The sequence below is a fragment of the Scatophagus argus genome, chromosome 8 (assembly GCF_020382885.2).
Source record: "Scatophagus argus isolate fScaArg1 chromosome 8, fScaArg1.pri, whole genome shotgun sequence".
Classification (NCBI taxonomy): Eukaryota; Metazoa; Chordata; class Actinopteri; family Scatophagidae; genus Scatophagus; species Scatophagus argus.
In genome coordinates, this window is record NC_058500.1 from 14,611,956 (window position 1) to 14,631,844 (window position 19,889).

General features: G+C 42.4%; 2 protein-coding genes across 7 annotated transcripts in view; one reads left to right on the forward strand and one right to left on the reverse strand.

The window, feature by feature from the left end:
- Nucleotides 1–2,067, forward strand: part of samd11 (sterile alpha motif domain containing 11) — a 49,520-nt gene extending 47,453 nt beyond the window's left edge. For all 5 annotated transcript variants that reach the window (XM_046397739.1, XM_046397740.1, XM_046397744.1 and 2 more), the window contains one exon: nt 245–2,067. In XM_046397739.1, the coding sequence (XP_046253695.1) occupies nt 245–529 (285 nt within the window). In that variant the 3' untranslated portion in view covers nt 530–2,067. The remainder of the gene's footprint in view (nt 1–244) is intronic.
- A 958-nt stretch (nt 2,068–3,025) lies between these two features.
- noc2l (NOC2-like nucleolar associated transcriptional repressor) lies at nt 3,026–19,847 on the reverse strand. Of its 2 annotated transcripts, XM_046397745.1 has the most exons (19): nt 19,712–19,847; nt 19,119–19,271; nt 18,827–19,010; nt 18,497–18,743; nt 18,104–18,194; nt 17,916–17,994; nt 17,688–17,798; nt 17,472–17,585; nt 15,921–16,109; nt 15,420–15,559; nt 14,601–14,712; nt 12,622–12,735; nt 11,118–11,219; nt 10,662–10,805; nt 7,354–7,467; nt 6,988–7,123; nt 4,937–5,047; nt 4,766–4,770; nt 3,026–3,341 (listed from the first exon to the last, which is right to left on the reverse strand). In XM_046397745.1, the coding sequence occupies exons 1-19, from the start codon at nt 19,729–19,731 to the stop codon at nt 3,204–3,206; spliced, it is 2,304 nt and encodes a 767-aa protein (XP_046253701.1). In that variant the 5' UTR covers nt 19,732–19,847; the 3' UTR covers nt 3,026–3,203. The 2 variants fall into 2 exon arrangements, with proteins under 2 accessions (XP_046253701.1, XP_046253702.1); XM_046397746.1 differs by lacking the exon at nt 4,766–4,770 and having other exon boundaries at nt 3,026–3,340; nt 19,712–19,771.
- Nucleotides 19,848–19,889: the final 42 nt, after the last annotated feature.

The window sequence follows — 19,889 nt, forward strand, 5'->3', positions numbered from 1 at the left end:
TTTGTGTGTCATCAAGTGGGCTCGTCGTGTGTGCTTGAACGTGTGTTTTTGTTCATAAGCCCGAGATGAATTACTACCATAGCATAGATGATTCCCTTAGACTAGCCAGCCCCACAGAGCGCAGCCGCTCTTCTCTCTCTCTCTCTCTCTCTGTGTTCACAGTATACAGCATTAGCCTATTAGTCAATAGTCAAAACTCAACAGGCTGTACCGACAGTCATATGGTCTCCTCTCGTCTCCTCAGGTGGCACGCCGTGTTGGCAGGCTTTTCTACATGACTGGATTCCCGCTGGCGTTCCCGTTTCCGCCTTCTGCTGCGCTGCGCCCCCCAGAACGGGATCGGGACACACTGACCACGCCATCTGACACCCCCCTGCCTCTCTCGCTGTCCCTGCCCCACAGACCCACCTCCACCAGCAGCAGCTCCTCACCATACAGTGGCCCCACCCCAGGGTGCTCCTCCCCCAAGCAAGAAAATGGTAATGGTTCCACGGTGGGAGGAAGATACGAGGCCAAAACTCCTTCGTAGGAGGGGGCTGGGCAGGGGTGAGGAGGGCAGGCCTCCCTCAAACTAACCAGAGAGAGTTGGAAGGGTGGGATAACCTGACCCAGAGAGTTTGACTGCCAGACCTTATTTACCGCCCCCCAAACACACACACACACACACCCATACACACCTTGGGACCTTTACGCTGAAATTTATGCGAAAATATTGGACTGGATCAAAAGATAACTGGACAATATGGACTGTATCCGACAAACCAATCAGCCTGAGTTCCCCTGCAGTGGCTGTAGCTGAGCAGGATCCAAAAAACTGGGTAGGAAGGGAGACACGAGAAGCGACAGAGGAACAGAGAAAAAAAAAAAGGAGGAAAAGGAGACAGCTGGTCATAGCCAGCCTGCCAAAAAAAGGAGAGAAGCCCTGCCACAAATGCGACATTCTTGCAAGTCAGACAGTCAGACGCTAGCGGAAACTCTTCCTTCCTTCCTGGGCTGGAGGAAGCTCTGCTCACTCACTTTCTTCTTCTTGTCTTTATCTCCGACTGCTCTCACCACAAGCCCTGCAGAACCCAGGAATTAAAGAGACGCCTCTCCTCTTTTTTTTTTTTTTTGTCCCTCCTTCCCCCTCTCCCCCTCGCCTGTTTCCCGAGGCCAAACAGCAGCGCGGAGCTGTCTTTTTACAGGCTGGAGTTGAAGCATATGCTGAGCAGCACCAGATCTGACCAGCTCCCTCTTATCACTGCAACTATGCATTCCACTGTCCTGATACCAAAGATGACCGGATGCGTGGAATTAGAACCACATTTCACAATAATGTGTCCGCTTCTTTTTGCATTAGTGGTCGCAGAGAAAGACTGGTCCAGCAGGGAAATGCTAGGCTAGTGCCTCACGTGATGGACTGTATTTGAGAAGAGACAAATAAAGCTGTCATACAAACGCTTACAAATGTTGGCGAAATGGAGAAGCCTCAATGAGATGAGGCTCATGTCATTGTACGCTTGTGTTGACTACTGTGGGAGGTAGGAAAAACATGCAAAATTGTACAGAATCATGCTTAAGATGAAAATATCCTGAAGGTTACATACGTGGTACTTTTACTTTGTCATAAATGTAGTTGCACGAATAAGGTTTTCTTTACTGAAAAATGTGACTTGCTGAACTTTGGTGGTACTTTTGTTCAAACATTTTTGTTCTGCCATTTTTTTTTAAAGTGTAATATTAAAAGATGCTCCAATCTTGAATGCTACTTCAGCATATAAATATGAGGAAAATAAATATTTATAGGACTTTTGATGTAGTAAAGCAGATTATGATATGTATTATAATTAGCCCTTAAAATGGATTCCAAAGATACTTTTACTTTGTTTCCTCTTGGTTGCAGGGAAAGAAAGAAAGGCACAAAGCTCTTAATGCAAATGTTTTGAATTTGTTATGGATTTTTTTTTTTTTTTTTAAACTACGCAAGCAATGAATTAAAAACGGTCTCTAGATTTCCCTTCAAAAGTTTTGTCTTCATCCTATTTTTCTATTCACCATGCAGGTGAAATAAACCCTGAAGAAATTCCTCTGCTTCCTCTCTTGTGTTTGTGTGCTTGCTTCTGACAACGTATACTGGCCCTTTCCTCCTCAGGTGTCTGTGGTTCTGTAAAAAACACACAGGAGGGAGTATGTGGTCTCCTGTTGTGTGTGTGTGAAGGGGAGGTGACCCACGGGGGGCGCAGTTCAGGTCAACACCAGCTGTCAGAGTGTGAGGTTCAGCCGCAGGCCAATACCTCCCTTGCCTGTGGGGATAAACGTTACCCTCCTCATCCACCCACATATACATTCATACAGGACCAGAACCAGCAACAGCCCCCACTCACTCTTGCCTTTTACCTTCAAGGAGGTTACACTGAAGCAGTATGCTCTCCTCTCTACTGGGACTTCCCCTAGCTTTAGGCTGGGCCTCTGCACCACCAGATTCTGCATTCACTGAAAATGACTACAGAGGAAATGTGATGACACAAAAGTGCTTCTCAAATCATCTTCGGGACATTTAAAATCCATGTCAAACAACTCATCTGCCCTGTATTGTACAACTGTGAATGCATGGAACAATCATTCACCCAACAAAGGGCCTGTATCACCTTTAAGCTTAGCGTTGAATGAGCAGCAAAGTCAGAAAAGGGGATAAATCGGAGTAAGAAAGCTGTGTCTGAGCATGTGAATACACAGACAGAAAAGACAGTGGTCTGGGCAGGGAAGGGGGGGAGGGGGGGTGAGGAGTTGGCACAGAAACAGACCAGCCTGTGTTGCTGCTCTACCACCTGGGCAGAGAGTTTTGGCACAGCATCACACACCACCCTGCCAGCCTGGCACAGCACTGCTGCCTCAGGGCTAAACACCCGCCTCTCTGTACCCCTCCTCTTGGCTGGCCCAGCCTGGCTCGGCCCAGCTCAGCAAGGCTCGTAGCCCTTTCCAAAATAGCCCGTCCTCTCAAACCCTGAGGGTGTCTACAGGTGTGCACATGTACGGAGGACACAAATGACTTGTTACAAGTGCACTCTTTTTTTTTTTTTACAATTTCAATGCTTAAAAAAATTACATCATAAACATGTTGGTACTGTACAGGTAAAGTGATACAAATTTCAAAAGCAAAGAAAATAGAAGAAAGTGTAAAAAGCTGAAAGCATCTTTCAGGTGAGTGCGTGCATACATGAAGCTCAATCATCATCGGACAGCTCCAGGTCTTCCACAAGATCCTCGTCTCCTTCTGCCAGCTTTATCAGAGCAGAGGACGACAGTGGCTGAGGAGCCTTGGATGCCTTTTCATCCCCTTCCTCCTCCTCATCATCATCATCTAGAATACAAACAGAAAGAAATTTACTGTTACATTCAGCTATATGAAGCATGGCAGGTATCAAGAGAATATCCAAGTGTTATCAATATACAGTATTTAGCAATTCTCTTACGAAGACATTTTATATTGTTACGTCTATGTTTTACCATATTGCTGTTCTCTGCAGATATACAAACCTCCACTTACGGGTGCCCACAGAAGAAGTGACAGTTGTTGCCAAATACACTAATAAACTAGAATTACCACTCTGCAGTTGTATGAATCCTTCACCCAGTCAAGTTTACATCCTGTCCACCACATACTTGTATGTTATCTTATGTTTGACCAGTAAAGCTGCTTCTGATAGAATACAGAGAGGCCACAATTCTAAAACATGGTAGCTTCACACACACATCTTCATCTCGGCAGCACAGAAGGTCTATACAGAGAGCACAGTTTCAAGGTGGGCAACCAAGATTAGTGTCACCAATTCATTATCTGACGATGTGAAGTGCTGTCACAATCTCCCCTTTCGTTCCTGAGTTATTTTGCAGATTATTACGATGTCACCATGGAGCTGACCTTTGACCTTTTGCATCTAAAATGCTATCACTTCCTCATTTTATCCTATTAGACATTTGTGTGAAATTTTGTCATAATTAGTCCAGGAATTATTAAATTGTGGTCAAAATGTATTTTGTGAGTTCACAGAGACTTTATCAGTTAATCCTCGAGTCCAAGGGGATGTTTTTGTCAAATCTGAAGAAATCCCAGGAAAGATATGTACAGACAGAGCTATTGTCGGCGTGAAGACGCAAACACTTACACCTGTTTAAGGCTATATTATAGTGTGTTACAAACCAGTGTGTGTTATATACTGCTTATAAATGCATTATATTGTTTAATTACCACATTTATTCTACTTGACTCTACTTGACTTGAGTTTTGATGTTACACTGGACGTTGTTGTTCGGGTTTGTCATGCTTTTTATTTAGACTTTTGTACTGACTTATGTAGATAAAATTCAGATTTTGGTCAGTTAAACACTTCTCTATCTTGTAAAAAATCTATATGAAGGATGACACAGACGGTTCCTGTTAACTTCTAATTAAATCATTAATTAAAATTATTAGAATTCACAAGAGGGCAGGAACGCCTGTGCGAAGGTTATTAATTTAAAAAAAGTATGATTTATGCATTTTAATTTAAAAAAGTAGGACTGATTTAATTTTTCAATTTTCAATATCTGTTAATGTCTTCATATGTTTAAGTCTATGTAATATCAGACAATAGTGACAAATCTCCCTCACAGTTTCCCAGAGTGCAAAGAGATGTTTCAGTTGACATCAGAAAATATTTTGTAGTTGCCACTTCAAAAATGAGTAAAATGATTTACTTCTATAGTTTGCAGTGAATTTTCTGTTGACTGACTAATTAATTAATTAATCATCTAATCTTTGTTGCTCTACAAAAAAAAAAAAAGATCTTTTATTAGTTTTATCCCTAATTTCTGCCAGCCTCTTTAGTAGTTTCCCTGTATATGCATGCACTGATTAATATTGTAATGTAGCCTTGTCAGCACTGTGGCTCTTTTTGGACATTGTTAGTGTACCAACCTGAGTCTCCGCCCTCCATCCCCTCATAGTCGCTCATGTCAGACAAATCTTCAAGATCATCGTCGTCGTCGTCGTCATCATCATCATCTGACCCATGGCCACCCTTTTTACCTGAGGGGGATACAGTGGAAAAACATTACAATGCATTGAATTTTGTCTAGTGTCACTTTCTTCAGACATTCCTTGAGTTGGTGCACTGCTGACGTCTGAACACCGTGGAGACACCTATATGTGGGCCAGGCATCACAGGCAGTCTATTTCCTCCTGAGATGCAACTGAGAGTCAATTACAGAAGCCACTGCTGCTGCACAAACACCCATGACAGTTTACTACTGGCAATTCAGACATCTTATGCTCACGGCCTAAATATAGCAAATGGAGATAGCAGGCAGGTTCCACAGCTTCGATGATGATGGGAGAGACGGTGTGTGTGCTGTTGTGTGTGTCGTGTGCGCCAGTGAGAAGTTGGGAGCTTGTCTGAATTTGTGTTGAGGTATGCTCAGTGTGTGTGAGTGTTGTCTAGCCAAAGGGACAACTGGGGTCCACAGGCTTTGAAGTTGAGTTGTGATGAGAGGCTGGGGGCGTGCAGGAGAGAGAAGCAAAACAGAGCTACTTCCTCTGACTGCTACACTCTGAACACACACACATATACACATAGTGAGCGCACACACACAGATAAACAATGCCTATTAAAACATCTAAATGTAAGATGGCAAACACACTCTCACTCCCTTCCACTCTTTGCTGCTCACATGGTGCTGGCAGAGTTCAATAGTACCTTAGAGGTTGCCCCCAAATGACCTAAAATACTTATTACCCCCACACGCTGACACCACCAAACTACACACACAAACATCAATCTAAATCATCAGCCCCCTCCACTCACACTCCCCCTCTTTCCGGGAGTGTGTGAGACCGCAGAGAGCTCTGGTGAGCTGCCCAAAAGCTTTTGGCTCTTCAAGACTGGACGTGAGGATGGTGGGTGTGCGTTCGTGTACACCATCGAGATGTCTGTGCACGTGCAGCGAGGACATGCGGGGGCAGCCGGTTGAAGCCCACAGAGTCAGAAAGAGAGAGCGAGAGAGCTGGAATGAAAGACAACGAGGCAGAGTGAAGTGGGAGCGGCCACCTCTGGCTGTTCCACTGCACTGGTTTGAATTAGGAACCCCTGCTGGGATCCAAGCCTGTACTTCCTGTCGGGGGTTTCAGTTCGTGTGTGCATACAAGAGGTGGAGGACGGATGAATGAAATGGAGGGAGCGGTGGACAGAGAGTAAGAGGTAGAGGCTCGCAGCTTGATGGCAGTTGCCCATCCCTTTGTGGGGGCTCACTCTACAATGAAGTCCAGATGTATTACAAAAAAAAAAGATCCCCTTGCTGCCTACTCCTTTCCTGAGTGACCTTGCACAGACCTTTTTTCTGCCTGGAGCATGTCCGAGTGTAAAGCTGTAAAAGCGAGGTTGCAGCTGCCTGTGACCTGTGGACAACCCCTTGCAGGATGAGACGAGATGGTTCCTCTCTGCAGAGCAAGAACCAGACTATCTGATAAGAAGAGATTTTCTCTGGAGTTTAATTTGGGATTTAATTTTCTGTTCCTCAGAAATGGCCTCCGTTTTAATAACTCAGAGCCTTAAAGTTGCTGCCTCAGTGTTGGAATGTCACATTCACTCAAGTACTGTTCTTAAGTATAAATTCAAGTTACTTGCAATTAAGGTATTTCCATTTTTTGTTTACAACTCTATATTTCTGATTCACTACGCCTCAGAGGCAAATGCTGTCCTTCATTTATTTGAGGGCTTCAGTTTCTTTTCATAAAAAAACCATATCTCCAAATTTGTCCTGTGAGAAGATGACTGATAATGAAAAGGTAACAGACAAGAACAGGTAACACAAATCAGACTCAAGCACCATCACCTCTTTAACTTTGCACTACAGAACGTCACGCTGCAACAAAACACAGTCCTCCAGCACCTGATAACACACTGTTCAACATGCAAAACTCCATTTTCAATATGTCAGTGAAAAGAGCATGTGAGACTGTTATAGGCTTGCCTTTGATTTTGAGACCGTCATCATCTTCATCTGAATCACTGTCAGACTGAAACAGATCCTTGAACTCCTTCTTGTCCTCCACCTTCCTCTCCTGAATCTTCTTACGTTTGATCTCAGGGAGGTCCAGGTCCTCCATCTTTACAAAACACACACACACACACAGCAAGGTGAATACACAAACATGCTTCCTTGTGTTCATGATGACCGTAAAATAATCGTACTGCCATCAAAAATTTCACCTATATTAGCGTTACTGTTTTGTGATTTAAGTACAAAGCATTCATTGCTGGTAATGGTGCCATTCTTAAAGAAAAATCCAGAAGTGATTAATGAGTGAGATGAGGTGAATGTTGGTGGGAAAGTTACCCTTTCTTTGCCTGAGATCTCCAGCTGGATCTCCTTCTCCCTCAGCTTCTTCCACTGGCTGTAGTACCTGCTGAGAGGAGTCCCCTCCTGATGGACCTGCTTCTCCCAAGCCGCCTAAGAAAGGTGATTAAAAGCTTTGTTGATGCACATGTGGTGCGTATGCTTTCTTAAATAAGCAGCAGATCTGTGTCTGAGCTTTTGACAAACATGAATACACAGGGTGATAGATATTTTTTCACTATCTGTTAAAAGTCTTTCAGCAGGTTTTAAAATAATCTTAATACATGCTGCTTTCCACTGCAACATCACATTGAGAAAGAGATGGACAGGCAAGACAGTGATCAGGTTGAGAAGATGCAGAAATGGACAGATTGAAGAGAGCTGAAAGGGGAGACTAGTGGATCTTCTCCAGCCCCTAAAGGTCTTTGTGGATGATATCGATTAGGCCAAATCACATTATCTGACCGACAAATCCAATAGAGCCAACAGACTGCAGCCTCCTGCGCCCGTTAGCTTAACACATTTACCACAATTTGCTATGTGGCTATTAAGATAGGTGACACACACACACACACACACACACACACACACACACACACACAAACAAAAGAACAGGATAAGAAAATGAAACTAAGGAGGCTACTTCTCAATTCCTCCACAAATGAGATAAACAAAACATTTTCACATACAGGCAGCAGACAAATGCAAGAGACATCAGAGCGCGACCTGGATGGAGGCAGGGCGTCATTAATTAGGCTAACTCTCAATTTGGGTGACATGTCAGCAGGGGGCTGGTGGCCGCAGGGGGACTGTGGCCTTTTCTACAGCAGCAGCAGCAGCAGGGCTGTCCGCTCTGCTTCGCCTGCGGTGACACCACCTCTACAGCTGCCATGATGCCATGGAGTGGATGCCATGGTGACAGGCTCCGCTGAGCCGAGAGCTGTGGCGACAGGAGCTGGCGCTGCTGCGGTGCCTTGCTGTCTGTCGGTTGTACTTCAACACACACACGCACACACACACATACAGACAGACAAACAAACAAACAAACACACACACACACACACACACACACACCTTCCATTCCTTGCACACACATTTTCTCATAAGCTAAATTACACAAAGATCATCCTCTTTAATTTCACCCTTAAACGCTCTTAAATATTAATCAGCACTACATGTCAAGACTCTCAGCAGCAGCAGCAGCACAGCCACATAAAAGCATGTATATATGGACAGGTAGCACATGTATACACACACACACACACACACACACAGAGAGAGAACAAGTCAACAAAACACACTAATGGCTGCTCATTAAAGCAGAGGCGCCTCTGCTTCAAAAGCCCACAAGAGCTTCCAGCAACCACAGGGTCATTCTTAACCAAACTTAGACCGCTTGCTGTAGGGTTTGATGGTCAGGACTATCAGATGGCCTGCAGCCTTTGGTTCAACTGGTCAAGAGCTCAAAGGAAAAGTTTCTACTTTTTCCTTATTCAGTCAAAATGGAAAAAAGTCCAAATGAAACACACTGCTGTGTTTTATATGAAACCATTCAGATAAGACAAGCCTGTGTTGAGTGCTGGATGTGAATTGGACATGACTAAACTAAATGACAAAAAAAAATTAAAAATTAACACCCTGTTGTATTGTTATGGAAACTGTTATATCTGGTGAATAACATTGAGTCAAACTTGTACTGATTATTAGTTTCAGGTCAAGCAGATTGAGCTTGTTGATTGCTGCCTGTTATCAATTATCCTAAGCAGACAGCGTGTGACAAAAAACTGGCCAAGTTACAGCAGACATCTCCCCATTAGATATGATTTATGTATTAACAAGTGGGACTAATTGACAGACTTCCCAGCCTAATTAATTTCTAGTTTGAGATTTGTTGATTGTCTTAGATTTCTGTTACAGTGAATATTTGTAGGTCACGTCACTACTGAGGTGTTACGGATGCATAAAATAAGTGAATCAACACTTTTTAAAGTAAATCTTGAGTCTAAATTTCCTACTGTAAAGACTCAGAGCTGACTATTTAATGAGAAGGTAATACAGCTTTCAGCGTTTTCTGTCAACTTTAATTTGACTGCAACGGGAAGAGGAAACACAGTGACACAAGCAAGTGAGTGGTGCTCAACTGAAGAACATCATGCCTTAAAGAACACTGCTGTAATGTCTCAAGTTTGCTCTTTTGATGTGTGTTGTTATGTCTATGCCCAATAAAAGCAGCACACAGCCTCTTCAGATAGTAAATTTTTGGGGTAATGTGCTGAAACATACCAGGTAGCCTGCCACCCTTCCAATGCATGAAGTAAGCTGAATGCTTATGGTAAGAGAGCAAATAAAGTGAGCTAATAAAGCAGCTTGTAGCAACTGATAATGAAATTATTTGTCCCTGTGTAATAAAGCTGTTGCTCTTAGTGAGACGAAACAATGGTTAAATCATAAAACATATCGTTACATGACACATTATTATTACTCATCAGGACTGCATTTTTAGTTGATGTTATAATTACATAGCATTATGTACCACTAGATATCATCAAATCTTGAGCTCATAATACACAAACAGTTTCCATGATCACAAAACAGAAAAATCCATTCAGGTTATATTAGTCAGTTAAAAATGTCTGACTGTGCAGTCTTTGATAATAATTCCTCATTTCTTTCTTAGTCCATCTATAAATGACTAGTGTGTCTGTATTCTTATTCAAATAACTTACTTGGCTAAAGTAGGCAATATTCATCAGGTAATATGATGGTGTGAAGCTTTGATTCCAAAAATCCATTTATAACCCAAGTTATGTCTACATTTTAAATGTACTAGTGCCTGTTCAAAACGTGCCAATGTGCAAGAATCCCTCTGTACTTATATTTTTGTATATAAGTGTGTGTGTTTAAATGTATCAAGTGACAAACACATCAGTTAAAATAATAAGAAATTTATACATTAAATGGTTTAAACCCAGACCGAAACATCACCTTAGAGGCTGAACTGAGGCAGTAGAAGCAGTTTACAGTTTAAAGGGTTATTTTAGTATCATTCTGACATGTTTAGAGCATCTTTAGCTCGTCTTTCTAATTGTGTTCTGATGGAAGACCATCTGCCTGCATTTACAAAGTTTAAAGTTCACAAAAATGTATTAGGAAACTGAACAGCCGAACTGACACGAAATACAAACAAATGGAAGAGGTAAAATGAGGACTGTGGAAAGGCAGCCTGTAAAAACGGGACAAGGCAGTATTTCTCGGCCCTCCCTCTCTCAGTCTTTCTCGCTCACACACATACATGCACGCACACTCACCACAGCGGTGGCATCGGCCACTCCGAAGGCGGCCTTCTGTCTCCGTCCTGTGATGTGGCTGCTGTTCTCCTGCACCTTCTCCAGCAGCTGGCGCACCGGCTTACAGTAATTGGCCACTTTGCATTCCTTCAGGAATGCTTTCAGCTGCAGGGAGATGAAGGGGGAGTATGAGAAAGAAGGAACCAGAGTAAAGGATCATTCAGTCCACCCATACTGTGCATTAAGACAGAAAACAAGACAGACAGACAAGACTGTGGTTGTTTCCCCAAGAGGGGAGGAGATTCAGCCCAGCAGGATCCTGAACCAGATCCTGTACCATCTATACAGACTGATTTTAAACTCTGGGAATGATCTTCAGTGTTACTGCTTTCTCATTAGTTAAAACTGAAAAATATAAAAGTCTGCAGCTATGGGGAAACAACATCATTTCATTTGGATGAAGATCAGTTGTGTTACCTGAATGACAGTGGGCAGGGCGAGCTCTGGGAAGCCAATGGAGCTGGCCTGAGTGTGGAAGTATTCCAGCATCAGGTCATATAGCTGGTCAATCAACCCATCCTAATTTGAAGCAGAAGAGCAAAATTCACACAGATGTGTCAGACTTCAGTTTATTACTTGCTCCTTTATTGTGCAACTAAATTCACTGCAAAAATTAAAGAGACAACGAGACAGCAAAACTTAAGTCTGTCTTAGCATTTCACTTGTCACAGAAGAATCATGACTGACAGTCTAGCCTGTATAAGGCCACTGAATCTCTGCCCACACGTCTGACTTGTTTGGAGATTCAGATAGGTCTGGTGCTGGGCCTACTGATGGTTGATTCCCCCAAGCTAGAGAAACAATCAGAGGTCAGTTGCTAGCAACCTAGTGACATTCATGAAAAACAGTGACAGAAAAATAGTGATTAGCATGTATGTGATAGCTGCAGCCATACAAGTTGGTCTAAGTCCACATATAGACATAACAACTCAACAAATATCAACAAAGTTTTTTGACTGCCACATGGGCAAAACAAAACATCTCTCCCTCCCAAACTGAAATCAGCTGTCACTGTGGTAAAAGAAATGGCAATTCAGTCTGATTATCCAGATAAGCCAAAAAACATGCTCATTAGGTTAATTGGCTTCTCTACACTGCCCCTAGGTGGGAGTGAGCAAGTGTGTGTGATTGTCTGTCTTTGTGTGTCAGCTCTGAGATTGACTGGCAACCACCTCTTGCCCATTGTCAGCTGGGATAGGCTCCAGCCCTCCCGCCCCTGAAGAATAAATGGTATAGAAAACGGATGGATGGATGGATTTTAGGATAAGCTGAGCCAAATTGACATGCAAGCCAACACCTAAATTCAGTCAATCTTTCAGGAGATTCACAGGTCACTCTGCAGATCACGCACTAGGAAATAAAATGCTCAGTCAACACATTAGGAAACATAAGGGAAAAAACACAATTGCTTGTTGGAGTGTTTACAGTGTAGCAACAGCAGATTATGGCCAACCAGCAAGGATGGACTACATATTTAACTTAAGGAGCCGTAGCACATACTGTACTTTAATATAGATTGATTATATGTTCTACTAACGAACTGATCATGTTTGAAAAGATCAGTGTTCCTCTAGTCAGGTCTGTTGAGAGTCTACAAGGCAGGGGTTCGTGGCAACTTCCCAGGTGACAGTGGTGAAAACAGCCATAGCAAGCAGAGTGTGGGGGATAATCCCCGGAGGCCGTGCTGCAATCCTCTTGGCTGCAGTACTGAGCGTGGTGACTGAAGGCCAGTTTTACAGCCTTGACGAGGCTCCTCAATCCCCTTATGTACACACGCAGGCTAACACACAGTGTCAGCGAGCGACGTGAAAATAACAGTACGTAAGGCCTGAACCACTCGTCTCATCAGCTACTGCTCCATCTGAGTTCGAGAAACGTCAGAAGAACCCAACATGAACAGATGGACACAGTTACTATTTACCTTGTAGGCTTTCTCCATGAGGTTGACCTTGCTAAGCTTGAGGATGACAGCAAAGTTGATGGGTTTCTTGCTCATTCGTCCTGGTTTCTTGTTGAAGTCTACCTGCTGGAAAATCTGTGAAGAAAAGACATAAATTGGCAAGGCTGAACTTGAACAAAACTGCTCAAGCAGAATTTTATTGGTACAATGATGCCATGGACGCCATCTTCAGAGAACTGTACAGTATATGGTTCCAGAAAACCAAAGCAAATGGCAGATATTGACGACACTTTTTTTTGTTTATTGTTCTTCATTATTATTGTTTTCTATCATTCTTTTTACTTTTATTTCAAAAGGCAGTACTTTTTGGATGCCTCTTCTTACCACTGACCTGTCCCAGTAATTCAATCAGGACACACCTTAAACTGAAGGAATCTGTTAAGCTTGATAGTCTACAAAAGGTCAAAACCAGTCAGTAACGCTTCTTTTCCTTGTTTTTCCAGGGAAGAGTTGAACATAAGAAAAACAGCTACAGCACGCAGTCATATTTCATCAGCAATGTGTTGACAGTGTCCTTCAATTATGACAATTATCATTCTACACAGTTCATTTTACATCCTACAGTGTTACAGTAATGACACATTTCTATCTTAGTCTGTGAAAGTATATTCCAGCCAATGTGTGGGCTATTTGTCTACAAGCTTGAGCTTTCACATCTGCCCACAGTGTGCAAGTGAATTTCTGCCTTGCATTTGTGTATCAAGCTATTTCTGACTCTCCGTATCTCTGTGTATTTCTGTGCATTTGTGTTTCTGTTTCTGTGTGTGTGTGTGGTCGCTAATGTGCTCAGTTTGCGAAGCAGAGCAACGCTCCTGGCCGGTGCTGTCTGTACAAACATAGGATGTGGTGGCGGTCTGCGGGGGAGCCAGGGGGAAGTGGGAAGGCATGGGCCAACCCTGGTGCATGTGTGCACACACACACACACGCACACACAAAGCTACTGAAGCAGGAAGCTCCAAATCATACCCCCCACCCCCCCACCCCCGGACATGCAAGAACACACACAGGCACAGACATACGGGAGGAAGGGGCTGCTTCTGCTGCTCTAATTAAAACAGTAGCAGCGTACCTCAGCCTGCTTTTAACAGTGCTTTAACAAGGGGAACAGTAAAGGAGAAAAAACACAGGAAATATTGTGCGTCACAAATAAACACGGTTTGCTGCAGGGGGTTAGGGGAAGGGGCTTTGAGCGCGTGTGCGCGCGGGGGAAAAGAAGGCGGGGAGAGGGCCATAGGCAGAGAGGATGTGGTCTACACAGCGTGTTAGGACCAGAGTGTAAACCACAACCGTGCTATTATCGCTTTGGTCAAACTGCTGCACGCACACAAATGCACTTAGAAACAAACACACACAACATGGACGCACTGACCACTCCTAGTGGGCCGAGGTGGTTGCTGTCGCCAGCACCCTGCTCTCCCCTGGCACACCAAAGTAATGCCCCTTGACATGCCACACACAAGACAGACACACACCGCGCAATCACATGCTCAACACCTGATCCAAAGAAAATGTTGTCAGTTGGTGACCTGTGATTGCTCTGATAACAAAGGTGTCTGTCGTTTTTTCTCTTTCACAGACACACAGTCCTACCCCTCGATGTATTTCCTTCTGAGCTTCTTCAGTTGTGGCCGTTGAGACCAAAATGCATTTCATTCGCCACTGATGTTTTTCCACAGCAAACCACAGATGGAACATTTCATCACATCTACCTTTTCATTGTTTCCATTTGTAACAAACAACCAACAGACACACAACCAAATGACTGCTGTTTATTCTCCATAATTCAAAACCATTTAAGCACTTTCACTTTGGTGCCCTGGTGTGGGAACCATATTAGACTGGTAGAAACTTGATTCTGCACAGGCTGCACTGATCCTGCCAGATTTACAAATATTCACTGTGACTGGCGGTTTGCAGAGGTGACGTGAACAAAGTCTTACCTCCAAGAGGAAAGGCAGAACAGGCACAAATGTGTTGGTGCTGCTAGACAGCAGAGTGAGGGCTCTGCAACAGTGCATCCTCAGAGGGTAATATCTTGATGTAGGAACCAGTCTGTTTAGACAGAGAAAACAGTGGTCAGTGTCTCCACCTGCTGTTGGCAATATGTACAGCAACATGGTGACTTTACACAACTTACATAATGTTACACTGCATGAAGGTAATGCTTGAGCACTGCTAGCATACAATAGGTCAAAACAAACTTCCAAGGCAAAGACAAGAAAATAAGACAAAACGTATATCGCCCTGGGCTTCACTAGTACAACGGTGGGTAAGGAGGAGAGACCACAGTGTGTTGGATATCTGAAAATACGAGCTTCTGACAGTCTGAAACTGTACAAGTTGAGACAGCACTAAAGACAACACATCTGGAGCACAAAGACAAGCCAGCTGACGTCTTCAGAAAAAGAAAAAAAAATGTAAACTGCTGCATGATAGAGTAGCTTTACTACAGATGCATCTGTACCTTCAAATGCTCATCTAGCCACACATGAAGTTGCCTACAAAGTTGCTCAGTGTAAAAAGCCACACAAAATAGCCAAAGAATGAATACTTATGACTGATGAAGCAACAACCAGCAAAGCATAGGTAATTCCTTTGAATGACAGATTGACTGATGAGTGAATTACAATATTTAAAATAAATCCCAGTGGAGTTCGGAAGCAAAAGATATGTGCATGTGTGTCTGCGCCTCTGAAAAATTTGGGAAGCACTGGTTTAAAAGAACTTTTAGCAAAACAATTCCATGAACTTATACTCACTTGATGGTGCCAATTATGACTTGGCAGAGTGGATAGATGAGAGGCTGGAGTACATCACTGGGGTGCAGGGTGCTGAGGACCCGACACCAGAGGTACAGACAGTGAATATACTGCCAGTTATACACTGACTGGTACGTTTCCTACAGAACACACACAAGCACAATCAGCATCTTATTACAGCTGTTCAAAAAGGTTCCATTAGAACTGAGTGTCATTCATTCATGTAATTCATTTATGTGCTCATTTTTTGCTACTTGTTTTTTTTTTGCTGAACATGATCATATCTGTAAATAAATTTGTGCTCTTTATAATGCATTCAATGTTTAAGACGATTTGAATCAAAAAATAACAATAATAATAATAATAATTGGTCTTTCGATATCTGAATCTCTGTCATTTAGGACAGTATCTCAAGTGTCTTTCTAAGTCTGAGTCTCTCTCTCTAAAAAGCTTTAAAAACAAACAAAAAAAAAACACTTGCATACACAGTCAAAAACCAACCTTCTTCTTCATGGTCATGGCATTCCTGAGGTGGATGGCCATCTGTCGGATGTAGATGAAGGCATGCTGGTAAGTAGCTTGTGTGTCCAGGGAGTACATCTCTGTTAGAGTTCGCTGCATGAAGTTGATCATGGGCAGCGCATTGGGAGATGTGAACTTACAGTTTTGTACATAGGAAATGTACATTTGCTGCAAAGAGAAACAAAAACACTTTTAAGAACAGGATGAATGAAAGAGACTAGGCATTGTTTTAAGCAAAGATGCATCGATCGACCGGTAAGGGACCGGAATCGACCAGTTTTCCGTGTTCTCGGCCAGACTGGAAACCAGTCAGTCAGTCTCCTGTATCTCCGGTTCCAAGCTGGTCCATTTTACACATGTGCCACATGTTGTACGCACAATGGCACAGGCATTAGGCTTGTTCGAGTTGAACTGCATCTCGCCTGGAAAGCGAACGAGAGCAGGCAGCAGGGCACAGAGACAAAAAAGCGCCGGACAAGTCGGACAGTTTCTGCTACAGGAAGTCACAGAAATACATCCTGTTAGATCTACTTCTGATTTATTTAAATGTTATATCAGTCCCATATCGCAGTTTGTACGCAGTTCCTAGCCAACTAAAATAGAGTACAGGCGATCTGTGACTACATTTTACACAAATTTATGTAAATCAGAATCATGTCAGATTACTGCTGTATGTAAATCAGCTCAGCAGACCCTATTCTCAGATTACATAAATAATTAAAAACAGATAGATAATCAATAATGAAAATCATTGTCTTCTATTTATTATCTCTTTCCTGACATCTGCACAGATGTTAATCCTTACACCCCTCCACTTACTATAAATGCATTTATTCTTTCTATTACTGCTGACTACTAAATGTCACCATGAGCCACCCAACATATAATCTTTTAGCAGAATAAACCTTCAGAATCAATCATATAAAATCAAAATCTCCCCTCTGCTTCCTGACCACAGTCCAGAAACTAAGCAGAGAAAAGGTTAACAAGAAGCTACAGAAATCTGATGAGTTACTTCAGGACTAGTTAATTTGTAAGCATACTGTAAAATGATATGAGCATCTGACATTTGTTATATAAATCAGTTGCACCTGCTTTTGTTAAACAGGCAAAAGTAAAATATGTCCAATAAAGTTGGGTGTTCAGCTCATTTTCAGTTAACTGTTATTTGTATTTCTGTCCAGTTGCTTTAAATTGTAAAGTTTAATAATTTCTTTTATTATGATGGTAAAATAATAAAAGAATAGTTGAGTTTCATTTGTATATGTTGTCAATTATAGTTCTTAGAAAGAAAATGGGTATTGGCGGGTTACACTTCCGGGTCACAAATCGGAATGAGTCAAAAAAAAAAAAAAAAAAATACAACCGGTAAACCTCACTAGTTTTAAATGTCATGAATGAGCATCAAATTAAAAAGAATACTATAAAAGTTGAACTCTCTTTGGCATAATATATCTAGCAACTACTTTGAGCAACATCCAGGATTGCCGTGGACCCTCCCATATCTGTATTACTCTGCATTTAGCTCACCTTCAGAATAGGGTTAAGATATGTTTCCTGCTTGTGTCTGCAGATTTTGTTGAGGGCCAGGAAGGCAAGAACCCGACTCGTCTCCTCCCCTGTGCTCCACTGTTTCATGAGTTGCTAAACACAAAGACACAAGGAGACTTATTAGTACAACTACTAAAAACTACGGTGCAAGTAAAAAAGACATTCCATGCAATCCTATTGTAATTTGTGCCTTACCTTAACCAGGTGACGACACTGTTTGGGCAGACAGAGGTAATAAGGTACAAGCTGGTTGGCGTGCCGCAAGACAGCGCTGATGACTGTAGCTTCTGTTAGACTGGATAACAGCTACAAGTGGAGATCAAAACAGATGTGGGAGGAGGTGAGTGCAGGGACGTTTTTAGGGCGTAAAAGGATCCCTTAATCTCACAAGAATACAAGAGGTCAAAGAAAATCTAAGCGAACCTGAACTACCCCGCCGAGATACATCTTGATGTCGATCTGATTCTTCTGCCACTTCGGACTAGACGATGGGAGCACCAGCCTGGGAACAAGACAAAGAGAAGAGAGTGGGGAGTGAATCATCTTTCCACAGCTACATTCAGACCCACCAACAGGATGTAAGTTCAGTAGATGTGTCATCCACTTCATACTTTTTCTGGTCTTTATCTGGCTTCAGGTTGAGCATCCTCTGCATGGCCACATAAATATCTCTGATACAGAACAGGACCAAGGCGTTGAACACTGCAGACAGTACAGGGAAAGAGATATTTATGCATATTCAATATAATGTGATATAATGTGCATTGTGAAAGGATAAGTAGAAAAACTCAGGTACCAAAACCATTAATGAAACATTTTATACAATATCTTGCCTAGAAACATGATGCAACATATAACAAAACCAACGCAACCTTTAATCTCATCATTCAGTTTAGAGTTTAGAATGCTCTTTTCAGCAAAAATAACGACAATGTAATTTATCCATCAAAATGTTGAGGTCTGAATACACATATCAGCACCTTACATCAAACACAGTATTTTACCTGAACTGTCGGCCACTTTGTACCGACACTGGCTGACTCCTTCACCCTTGGTTGTAGCCACAGCAGCTTTAAAGGCCTGGGTGACCTCTCTGAAGAGACGAGGCGTGGGTTCCTTCTTCATGGCTGCTTTCCAGTCTTCAATCATTTTGTCTGTGACTTTGATAGTGTCCACTCCCTTCTTGGATTTTTTCGAGGATTTTTGACCCTCGTCGTCATCATCTTGTTCATCGTCACTAGAGTTGGCCTCCTGCATACAAAATACATCAGTATGAAGAGCCTTGTTTTCACAAGAGAACTCATCATCAATTCACACATCAGCAGCGGGTATACCTCCAGAGAAGATGGTAGTTTGTGATACTTTTTATCAACTTCATCCTCAGAGCTGTCTGTGTCATCAAAGTTCAGGAGCGTTTGGTCGTTCTGTTGCAGAAATTTAAAGAACTCTGGATCTTTGTTCTTTAATCTGGACAGCTGCTCCTTATGCTCAGAAGCCTTACCCTTCTTCTTGACATCACTGCAAAACGAGCACACAAAAAAAATTGTCGAGGGATGCTGGCTTTACCTCATAACATGCATAAACATAATAACAACACAATAATAGTAATAATGACAAAGTACTCACATCTCGGAGGTCGCAGATTTCAGATCTTTTCTCTTGTTCTTTTTACTGAGTCCATTGTGTGTTGGAGTCTCTTCTACAGATTCACCCTCATCACCTTCAGAGTCAAAATCACCCGACAGCAGGAATTCGTCCACACTGAGATCTTCTAATTTTCTAAGAAAAAAAAAAGACGATTCAACAGATTAAACAACTTAAATAACGTGTGGGTAAACTTTACGTTAGGCATGTGCTATGGTCTCCAGCGTCAATACGGACATTTTCTTGTTAAGCTATCAGCTCGTCAGTTAGCAAACCAGCTATGAAGGTCTTCTTAAACATTTGTAAACAGACAATTTTTAATTAAGAGAAAAGACTAAACGTGTAACTGGTTTGTTTTAAAAGCTGGCTGCTTCCAGGAGTCCTCAACACTAAACTAGCGTTAATAGCATGGCTAGCTAAAACACTATCAAACACTATGCTAGCTAAAAGAAGCCTTGCAAACCCCACAAATTCACGGACTGGACTGATAACACTCATGAAAACAGAATGAATTTCATATTAAAAGTTGTAATACAATACAGCACATAATACAGAAAACATTAACGTAACGCTACCTTTTCTGTTTCCCTGCCATGCTGGGTTCACAACGTGACTATCCAACCTCAGTACCCACAATCCCTCGGTGCAAAACGAAAGAGTTGGTTTTATGGTTCATGGGTGCTTTACCGTAAACTAACGGTACGTACAAATACAAACCTTTACCTTGTACAAATATGGTTCGTTAGATCCAAA